The sequence below is a fragment of the Coffea eugenioides genome, chromosome 11, assembly GCF_003713205.1.
Source record: "Coffea eugenioides isolate CCC68of chromosome 11, Ceug_1.0, whole genome shotgun sequence".
NCBI lineage: Eukaryota > Viridiplantae > Streptophyta > Magnoliopsida > Gentianales > Rubiaceae > Coffea > Coffea eugenioides.
Window position 1 is genome coordinate 7,853,505 of NC_040045.1, and position 11,237 is coordinate 7,864,741.

The window sequence follows — 11,237 nt, forward strand, 5'->3', positions numbered from 1 at the left end:
ATGGCCAAAACGAACATAACTATGAGAACTGAACAAATGGAGCATGATTCCTGTATGAAATGTATGGTTCATTTACACTAAAAAGCGGGACAATTCAAAGACATCATGTCTACTGGATTGCTAGTAAAGTAAGTGTATTTCACAAGAGAAGGTTCAACGGGTAACACCAACCTATCTTATGCAAGTTTCAGTCGTGGAACACTACTGTATAGTCAAATCAAAACAATTATTCCATTCATGTGGGGGATTGTTGGAAAAATGGCTATATCCATTGTAGAGTGAATGAGAAAATTGTTCTCATAATGGCACTCTTGAAAGAATCCAAGGATAATTATCTATCATTCATTCATGTATATTAATTATTGATACATGATTTTGGATAGGATTCATGTACTTAATACATGATTTTGGAGTTATCTTATTGAGATACATGTATGTACATGAATGGGGTACTTTGATAAACGTGAAGATAATTATCTGAAATTTAACACTTGTTGCCAATTTCTAACAGTCACCCTTGGCCAACATCTATAAATATCTCTCTTTTGTTTCAAAAGAAAGAGCTCTCTCTATTTTTCCTTCTTGCATCTTCATCTTTTATAGTGTTCCATATTGCTCTAGTTCGAGTTTGCTATGGTGAAGAAAGTTTGGTGCTGACATATTCACCTTTAATCCGTTGTATCCTGGGAGACAGACGCCTACTTAACCTCGAGCACTCTACTTGGAAGGGGCGAATCTGTTTTAAGGAAATTGTGCTCACAAGCCTCGGATTGTTATTATTGTTATTTTCGATCATTACTTTCTTTCTAGGTTGTATTTACTCTTCTCTATAGTGTATCAGCCTATTTTTATTATTTCACTAACAGTGTGTAATAAGAACGCTTGTTATGCGTTAAACAAGCACAGTCGCTGATAACAAAGGTATATAGATTGCAAGTGTATAAAGCAGCAGCACAACGGCGTGCGGACACTAGTTTTGACCGAGCCATTGGTTTGCTCAGAGTCTTCACCTTCGAGGACTTTATTGGGCACCTCTTTTCCTTATTTTGTACATTCTTATCAAGTTGGCCAGCGTTTTCACCCGACAAACTGGGGTCCATAAGCTAGACCGGTCAAACTCTGACTTTCACGCTCAACAAATCTCCCGCTAGAGTACCAAAAATAAACTAAATATAGAGAGATTTTGGACAAAGGGATAATTTCAGAAACCTCCCTAAGGTTTTTAACATTTTCACTCTCCTATACTAAGGTTTTAGAAATTTTACTTATCTCACCTGTCAATCATTTAAGATCCAATGCTTACATCATTAATGGTCAAATGAATCTATTATCCTTATAATTTAGGATATTTTACACATATATGTGAAGAAAAAGAGTTAAATGATTGCTAACTACATTAACCATAATTTGGATTGTAAAAGTTAATTAATTTGCCATCTAAAAAAAATGTGTATCTTTTCTAATTTATACACTCCACAAATAAAAGAAATCACTTGATAAATTAAAGGATTTAGATATGAGAAATAATTAAGCCTTTTACAAACTAAATTAACCATAATTTGAAATGTAAAAAATAAAGCCTAATTTGGCATCTAAAAATGGATCCCATACTAGGCATCTTTTTTTTTTCAATTTATGTACTTGATAAATAAAAGAATCAAATATAACGAGATCCTGGTTGGGCTAATTTTTCTTATAATTGTGGTGACAACAAGAATTTTAAGGTATTGGGCAAAATTTTTTGTTTTGTTAAATTTTGGAAGTTGTTATTTTTTTATTATGGATGATGAAAATTTTTTGGTTGATCATGTTTAGTAATGGCCCCATAAGTGAATTAACAATTTAGATCAAATATTTAATCTAATTAGTATTATAGTTGATGGGTACTTTTGAAATGAATAAATCTTCTCATACCTGAAATTATTTTTTTTGTTATTCCTTTTTTTGATTGGGCTGAATTTTAGATTTTTAAGGCATAGACACATTCTCGTGGTTCATTTTAAAAGTGATTCTATTTTCCTCCTCCGGGGTTTTGGAAGCACAAATTTGGCCCAAAGATTCCTAGAATTCATTTGGTTTGGTTTTCAGTGATAATGGCAAAATGCATAGCCACATTGGTTTTTGACTGGAATAATTGCCCCTGTACAAGTCAATGAAATAAGGATAAAACTGAGCAGAGAAAATGAACCACGAGAATCCAACCTCTCTTCTTCTGAGATCAGTAAAAACAACAGCTTGTTGAGGCTTTAATCAAAATGGTTGACTCTGTCATCTCTCTTGTCATTGGGAGAACCGTTGATCTGCTGCATAAAAAATCTGTTTTCCTAAAAGATGTTCGACGACAAGTTGAAAGACTTGGAAATGATCTGGAGTGGATGCGGTGCTTCCTGAAAGATGCAGAACAGAGGCAAGATGAAGATGCGAGGATCCGAAACTGGGTTTCTTTAATCAGAGCTGCTGCCTACGATGCGGAGGATGTCATTGAGATCTTTGCTGGCAAAGTTGAGTTCTTGACAAAGAACAAGGGACTCGTCACCAAATTGACGTATTATCCCTTGAAAATTGTAAACCTCTACAAGATAGGTAAAGAGACTGAATCTTTACAGATGAGGCTCAATGACATAGCTGATAGACGCGAAAAGTTTGGTATCAGAAATCTCGAAGAGGGAATGAGTTCACGGGGAGAGGAGTTTCGGCGCCTTCGCCGAACCTCTCCTTTTAGCGAGGACAAGGATATAGTGGGCTTCGAGGAGATTACAAAATTCCTGGTGGCAGAACTTCTGAAACAGGACAAAAACCGCCGTGTGGTTTCAATCGTCGGCATGGGAGGAGCTGGTAAGACAACTCTAGCCAAAAAAGTTTATAACCATGCTGATCTCAGGGAAAGATTCAATTGCCGTGCTTGGCTCTGCGTCTCTTCAAGCTACGGTCACAAAGAGATGCTGAGATCAATCATAAAGCAATTGAATACAGTGGATAACAAGCTACTTGAGATGTTGGAAAAGATGGACGAGCAGGACTTGGAACGAAGGCTCTATCAAGATCTACAAGATAAATGCTATCTTGTGGTACTTGATGATGTATGGAAGGAAGAAGCGTGGGATTGTCTTGCTAGGGCCTTTCCTGATGTTAATACATCAAGTAGACTGCTAATTACAAGTCGCAACAGGGGTGTTCCCTTACACGCAGATGCTCTGAGCATCCCATATGATTTGAAAACTTTGGGGCAGGAAGATAGCTGGCAGTTGTTCCTTAGAAAGGCCTTAGGCCATGGGGATAATGCTTGGTGTCCTCTGGATTTGGAAGAAGTGGGGAGAGAGATTGCAAGGAGATGTGCTGGTCTGCCACTGGCCATCACAGTTGTAGGTGGGCTGCTACTGACAAAGAAAAGGTTGAAGAGTGAATGGGAGAAAGTTCTCAACAGCTTCAACACAAACCTATCAAGGAACCAGAGTGGAGTATCAGCAATTCTGGAATTAAGTTATGCAGACCTTCCTCCCAATCTGAAATTTTGCTTTCTATATTTGGGGTTGTTTCCCGAAGACTACATGATTTCTGTGCGAAAGTTTATCCATATGTGGGCTGCAGAGGGAATAATGCAGAAAAGAGATGCAGAAAATTTGGAGGAAATTGCAGCACATGATCTGGAACAACTTTTTAGCAGAAATATGGTTCAGGTGGCGGAAATGACTGTTGATGAGAGGATTAAAAGCTGTAGAGTCCATGATTTGTTGCGAGAGCTTGCAATCAGAAAGGCAGAGGATGAAAATTTTTTTCAAATCCACGACACCAGATATGATAAAATATCCAGGTACCTCGCTGTTCATATTCTTCCTCGGGATAAAAATTATTTTTGGACTTCGACCCCTCCTCTCCGGTCTCTACTGTTTTTCAATGTCCGTTTTGACAGGGAAGACATTAGTCTTAGCTTCAAAAGTTTCAGAAAGCTTAGGACACTAGACCTTGAGAATGTTAAGATGCCGTATAATTTGCCAAAAGAAATTGGTGAAGTCAGGCTTCTGAGGTACCTCAGTTTATTAGAGACATCCATTAGTAGGCTCCCTCATTCCGTCGGTTGCTTGCGATGCCTACAAACTCTTGACATACGGAACCTTCATCCAGTGATAGTCTCAAATTTCATTTGGAAGCTTGAAAGTTTACGGCATCTATATGCATCTGATATAAAATGTAATGTGCCTCTTAAGATTGAAGGATTGAAGAATCTCCAGACTCTATTAGGCATACGCTTTGATCACATCATGCACAATAACATGATGACTTTGACAAGTCTTCAGAAACTGGGGATTGTAGTAGATGACAAGTCAGAGATAGACAAACTCTGCATGCATTTATCTGAGGTTGGAAGTCTAAAGATGTTACGTCTTTACCGTGCTCGAGGAAGATACCAGTGGCCATCTCTAGCGGGACTTTCTAAGCTCCATCATGTAACAGAGCTTAAGCTATATGGGGTGGGTTTGAGAATGCTGCCTCCTGATTTCCCTCCAAATCTCTCTCGCTTGTCTTTGAAATACACAGATCTCATGAATGACCCAATGCCAATACTAGAGAAGTTGGGACAGCTATCGTTCCTCGAAATGAAAGATGCGTATGGGGGGCCACAGCTAGTCATTTCTAGGCATGGATTTCACCAATTGAAATTCCTTGAGCTCGACCTCTTACGTGATTTGGATGAAGTAATGGTGGACAAAGCTGCATTGCCACAGCTCCAGTGCCTGAGAATCAGGGACTGCCGCAATTTAGAGAAGTTGCCGGAAGAGCTGAAGCACATATCTACTCTTGATACGCTTGAGCTTGTGGACATGCAAGAAGATTTCATCAGTAGGCTTGATGCGGACATGGTATCCAGTGTTCCTAACCTCAGAATATTTGACTCCACCATCTCGCAGAAGAAACGAAGATCATATGTTTATTTGCGGCGTAGAATGGAAGGTTATGCATAAATGTCTTGAATGTGTATTTCGACCTTTGTACTCTCTCTTATTTATCCTCTCCATTAAGGGGCTCCTGTTCCACCTTATGTTGCACTGTATGCTGAATTTCAGAGTAGTAATTAATAAAATTATTTCCAGTTTTTTATCAAATTAAATAAATAAAAGAATGTTTCTAATTCAACATAACTTTTATTTTCCCCAATTCAACATACTTGCTTTGCCATAATTTCACTCTTTATTTTCGTCACATAATTGAGGCCAACCGACAAAGGAATTAGCCCCAACCGACAAGCTTTTTAAGTCCTTTTTTTTAATTATTTGAAATCTCACATTTCAAAAAAGCAAGGAATGATTTTTTGGGTAACTAAACAGTGCCTACATCTGTACCTTATAGGATTTGTCTCTCTATCAATTTACATTGCATATATCATATTAATACAAGTAGAAATTAAAAAAAAAAAATTCATGCCTTTAATAGGCCTCAAAAATCCTGATGGTAAACTCTTGGGATTTTGAAATGTCTAATTCAATGAAATATCTAGAGGTATTTGTTTGATTCTAATAACAAGTTGTTTGGGATAAACATTGAAGGGAAAAGCATTACTGAGGGGAAAACGTTTATAATAATTCTTACATGTAATGTTATTTTTTTTTTCATGTTTTCGTAGTAATTTCAGGTTTACAAAAATTAGTACAAATGTCGTGTGTAATGGATATTCCAAGATTGTACGCTGTTTTTAAGTTTGACATTCCCTTTTAATTCTTCATGATTACTAGTTAGTTGATTCTATAACATGTACTGCCTTAAAGGAAATGTGTATACTTCTTTGAAAAAGCAAAGCGTAATTTTGCTTATAAAGAAAAACTTATTTAATTTTTTGTGAACTATTGGAGAATTGGAGTTTGGTTAAAGTTGCAGTTTACCGCCTAATGTTAATTTGTTTTCACTTTGCCTCCTATTTCAGTCCAACTAATTAAATTAACCATTAAAATAGTCAAGTTAACGAAAGTGCCCTTCTACATAGTTTATAAGGAAAGACCCCAAGGTTCTTGGAATGTTCAAATTACAAGATATGATTTTTACTATAGAATAATTATTTTTTTAATCTTTTGGATAAAATAAATTGGAATACTGATATTTTTTTCCTGCTCAAAATCATCATTCATGTAATTAATTTAAGTGGGAAGACCCTGAATTTTGTGCAAAAAGAAGAAAAATATGTGTTGCATGTTTCCCTTACTATTAGGTCTTACAAAAATGCTCCAAAAAAAATATTTCTTACAAAATAGGAGAATATCTTTAGTTCAACAATGCGTGGACTCCTAATTTTGAGTCACTTACCCTTTATTTGTGTAAAGATACGCATTATTTGTTAAATTTTTTGAGAGTTCATATTATATATAACCATCTTTTTAAGTCTATAATCCTTGATATCTAGGAGTTTAAAGAAGAGTATGTCTAACAATAACCCTAACTTAAGCTAGAGAAGGGATGCAGAGACTAAACTAAAAAAAAAATCAAAATATTTTTTTCTCAGGATTTTTTAGAATAAAGGAAGCATAGTGCTTTCTTGTAATGCAGTAGGTGGGGTTTGAACCCTCGACCTAGTGCACAAGAGAGCTTTAAAAACACTCTACCTGGTCATTAAAAAAAATAATCCAAATCTTTTTAAGCTTATTCAGGAAAAATTATCAAAGGTGGTGTAGCCCCTCATTCACTTGATTTAAGTGCAAAAGGATGAAGAGCTACTTGCTTTTATCCAGAGTATAACGGTTTTGGTTGCCTATGTGATTATTTGAAAAAATAAAATAAATTTTGGTTTTATCATAATACATTTTTCAATTGCCTATTTATCTTTTTCACACACTTTTATCTCACGTGCACACCTCACAAAATGAGAGGGAATATTCAATTTGGAGAAAAGAAACAAGAAAATGGAATCTCGCTTCTGGAAAAACTGATCAAATATTATTTTCTGGAAAACTGATTAAATGTTATTTTACTCTCAACCAAGCAGAAATGCCCAAAGAATGATGACTTTCAATTGCTTATTATTATTATTATTATTTTCTCTTTCAAGCATTAGGGGATAGTTCTGAGGGCTTCCAAGAATTTACTGTAGGGCCATACAAAACGAAACTAAAAGTTTGGGGTTGCAAGTAGTAGGAAATAAAATTTTGTTAATTTAAAATTCTGTACTGGTCCTTTGCAATGCGCTTTCTGCATTTGCTGAGGAATCTCGATGAATAGCAATGGAATCATGGAGAAAAAGAAAAAGCAAGACAAAAAAGATGAAAACGGATTGTGCATGTACAGCTGATCACAAGGCAAAAGTGACAATTGTTTTATAAAATGGGAAATTTTATAGAAATACATAGCAATTGTTTTGGCAGTTTTCTTAATTTCTAATGCTAACAATAGTCTAGCGTATAAAATCCTAAATACATCACATACGATTTTCTGCAAGTATACAAGTTGTGATTGAATATAGGGTATTAAGGGTCGAACCCATAGGAAAGAATGGACAACTACCAGTCCTACCAATACTCCTCTATTATTTAGACAATCAACAAATTAAAGGAAATAAAACTAAGTTAAACTATGCAAGAAAATAGCAAATGAAAACTTCTTAGAATGTGGTATCTCTAACTACTCATGTAAGTGTAACTTTTGGATCATTGAACACTGCTATCTCGACTAGTTATAGTGTAATTTTCTCGAGCATGTGAAACCTACTCTCGTAATAAATGAACTACACTTTAAAACTATGCTTATAACTAATCCACATTTACTCTCGTGGTTATAAAATTAGCTACAAGTTCATTGAATCTCTATGAAATTACATGAAATACATCACTAAACCCACAAACGTACACCTCTACTCTCATGAGTGTACTCCCTAAGTTTAACACATCTTGAACTAGTATTAATTTCCAATAATCATTACAAATCTAACACCTTAAGATTATCATAAATAATGGTCAGTTAATCATGATTAGACGAGCAAAAGTGCTAAATAATTTGCTCAAAATAATAGTGTCAAATAGCCAAAAAATCAACACAATGCAATCATAGAAAGTTCAACCAAAACCCAAGGCATAAACTTTAGAAATATATAATGAAACACAAATCCAAAATTTTCTAATAACTAAACATAAAATCCAATAAAAGAGACAAGGTAGTAGAAGAGATATCACCCTTGTTACATGAGATCAAATTCTTCATCTGCTCATAAAACCCAAGCCGTCAAGTTTGACTAGAATCCCTCCAAGAAATCCCTCCAATTTTCAGCCGAATTTGTCCCCTGTTTTGCCAATATTCTCTATCTCGAATCCCTCCTAACAATCCCTTCAAAAACTGGCCGGATTGTTTGAAGGGATTCGAGTCGACTTTCATTTTTGATAAGTTTCTTCATTTTTTTCTTCTAATGATTTGAACCACATTTGAAACTCATCATCCTTGCCAACTTTATGACTTCAATCATCATAATGTAAGTTTATTTCTTGTCAAAAAGGAAGTCCATTTCCAACTCCTACAAAAATAATAAAAAATATGCAAGTAAAAGGGACAGATATCTCATTTAAGCATTGGATTGCACTTAGAACTAATTCTAACAAAAATTGACCATTTTCTTCTCATAATAGTGCAAAAGTGACTAAAAGTAATATTAAATATCATCCAAATATAGCACAAAATAGTTACTTATCAACTCCCCCATACTTAAATTATTGCTTGTCCTCAAGCAATCAACACATAATCAGCCACAATGATTCAAGAGATAAAACATTATATGCACTTTTTCAAATTTAATTCCTCATAACTCAGCAAAAAATCATTATACAATCATTCAATTTATGTTAAATACTCATAAAGGAAATATAATTATTCTCTAATTTCAAGGAGTTAAATTTAATCTGTCACCTTAACCTAATTTTCACAAGCAAATCACATAGTCAATTCATAATTATCCTTCTCCTACAATAATCTTTTTCTCAAATTTCACAATTAAGAGGGTTTATTCATAAAAATCTTACTCAAATAGTGCAAATGTCTTTGACGCAAAGATCGACACTTTTAGGTAAAGATCTCCGATTACTCAACACTTCACTTATTTAAATTACTATGCATACTCTTAATTCAAGCATCTTTTTATGCGAGTGCTAATATTTGTAAATGCCAACCTCCAGTTACTTGGTACAAGAACCATTGGAGTAGAATAAAAACTTTTTCTCTTTTTTCTTTTTTTCTTTTTTTTTTTAAAGTAAAAAAGAATAAATAGAGGGAAATCTCGTTAAACATGTAAAATTATAGGCATAATTCACCCTACTTTACAAGATATACTTTCTAAAATGAAAAAAATTCTAATTATATAATAACCATTTCCAAGTTAACTGAGGACTAAATTTTTCAAAATACATATAAAGTTTCAACAAGTGGAAGAATTAGAACACTTAAGGTTGGATCAAGTTAGCCCTTTTAAAACAAAATTGCGAAAATTAGAAGAATTTTTTGTCACGGTGAAATTTTGAAAAAATTTTGACAGAATTTCCCCTTGTAACTAAACAAAACTCTCTGCCAACAAACCCAATTTCAAGAAATTTTTTCTTATGGCAATTTTTCAAAACACAATTCCAACATTTCTAATGCATTTAAATCCACAAAAATATCATCACATGGCATAAAATAGCAAACCAATTATTCTCCTCCCCCACACTTAAATTTCACATTATCCTCAATATGAAAAAGAAAAACAAATAAAGAGTAAGAGATAATACTCACCTTATTAACTTGCGCTATTTAAATCCATAGCCATGTAATGAATTTTCAACCTTATTTGACAAAGAAAGGAGAGTTCAATTAATGCACCACTTCAAATGGAAAAATCAAAATAAAATAAGTTCTTAAAAGTAAACATGCAAATCAAGGAAAAAAGAGAAAGAGATCAAGCATGTAAATCAACACAATGTTCAAAGATAATAAAAATATGAAATTAGCTAACTTCGCAAAACAAGTATATCCATGAGAATCCAAAGCAAAGTTAAGCAAATTTCACAAAATATGCTCATAACCATGAACAAAGTAAGTTCCATTTATACATTTTGTTGTCAATGATCAAGTCCCCTCAAATACAAAAGTACTCTCCAAATGGATGCAAACACACCAAATCAAATTATAAATGACCTTTTTTAGAATTCATGAAATGCTAAAAACCATTTAACTACAAAGATCATAAGTGCATTTATGAATTTTGTCCATTAAGGCCATTTTCAATTCACCTCAACTTCTAGAATTACTTAATAATTCAACAAATATATATTCTCATATATTTGGATAATCTAGACTACTCAAATGAATATCATAAATCCCACAAAACTAATTAAAATGCTACATTAGCCATATAATATGCAACTTTTTTACCAATCCAAATTAAGCATAAATTTAGCTAAAATTCACCAATCTTCACAAAATATTCACAACTCATGATTTATTCATCATCAATAATCATCAACAACATGAACAAGTATAATAAAAAATTACCAAACTTCATAAAGACAAGAAATTCGAAAGTGCCAAAAAATAGGAAATATTCACAAATGGCTATAATCAAAAGACAAAGTTTAGCAAAGATTTGTTACCTCAAACTTATTGATTGATGACTAGGGATGCAAATTACTAAAATCTCACTCCAATTTGGCCTCAAATGGAGGGTTCAGAAAAATTGAAATTCTTGTCTTGTGAAGCTAGAATCCAAATTAGAGCTTATTTTTGAAGAAGTTAAGCTACGAAATCTTCTCTAGAGGATAAGAAGAGTGTTTTGGTGAAATTAGTTTGAAGATTTGATCATGAAAAGAGGAATTTTGGTAAGTAATGTGTGTTTTAGGTGTGAGTATGTGTGTGGGGTTGAGAAAGAAAGAAGGGAAGAGTGAGGAATCCATGAACAGATTCCTCCTAAAATCAAAGACCCGCCAGAATCCGATCGAATTTTGGCCAGAGGCTCAAAACAATTTTTTTTTTCTACTCCCCTGCTAATCTGACCAGAAATCCGGCCCGAACTTGGCCAAATTCCCTAGCCAGATTTGCTGCAGGAAATTTGATCTGCAATTTTCCTCTAGTTTTCTACTTGGCCATGTTTCCACACTCACCAGGTTTTCAACTATTTTTATGTTCCATGTATGAAATCAAGTTTTAACGTAGAAAATGCATTTTTCTCAATAAAATACACTTGATACACAAGATCATGCATTAATATAACTCTAGCATGAAACACTTTAAATGCATGAAAT

General features: G+C 34.0%; 1 protein-coding gene across 1 annotated transcript; it reads left to right on the forward strand.

The window, feature by feature from the left end:
* The first annotated feature begins 2,255 nt into the window (after window positions 1–2,255).
* Window positions 2,256–5,056, forward strand: LOC113751908 (putative disease resistance RPP13-like protein 3). Its single transcript, XM_027296053.1, has one exon. It carries the CDS (start codon window positions 2,256–2,258, stop codon window positions 4,959–4,961), a length of 2,706 nt encoding a protein of 901 aa, XP_027151854.1. The 3' UTR covers window positions 4,962–5,056.
* Window positions 5,057–11,237: the final 6,181 nt, after the last annotated feature.

Bases quoted from the DNA above. Each gene is read 5' to 3' on its own strand.
- LOC113751908 (XM_027296053.1), top strand. From the start codon at position 2,256: ATGGTTGACTCTGTCATCTCTCTTGTCATTGGGAGAACCGTTGATCTG.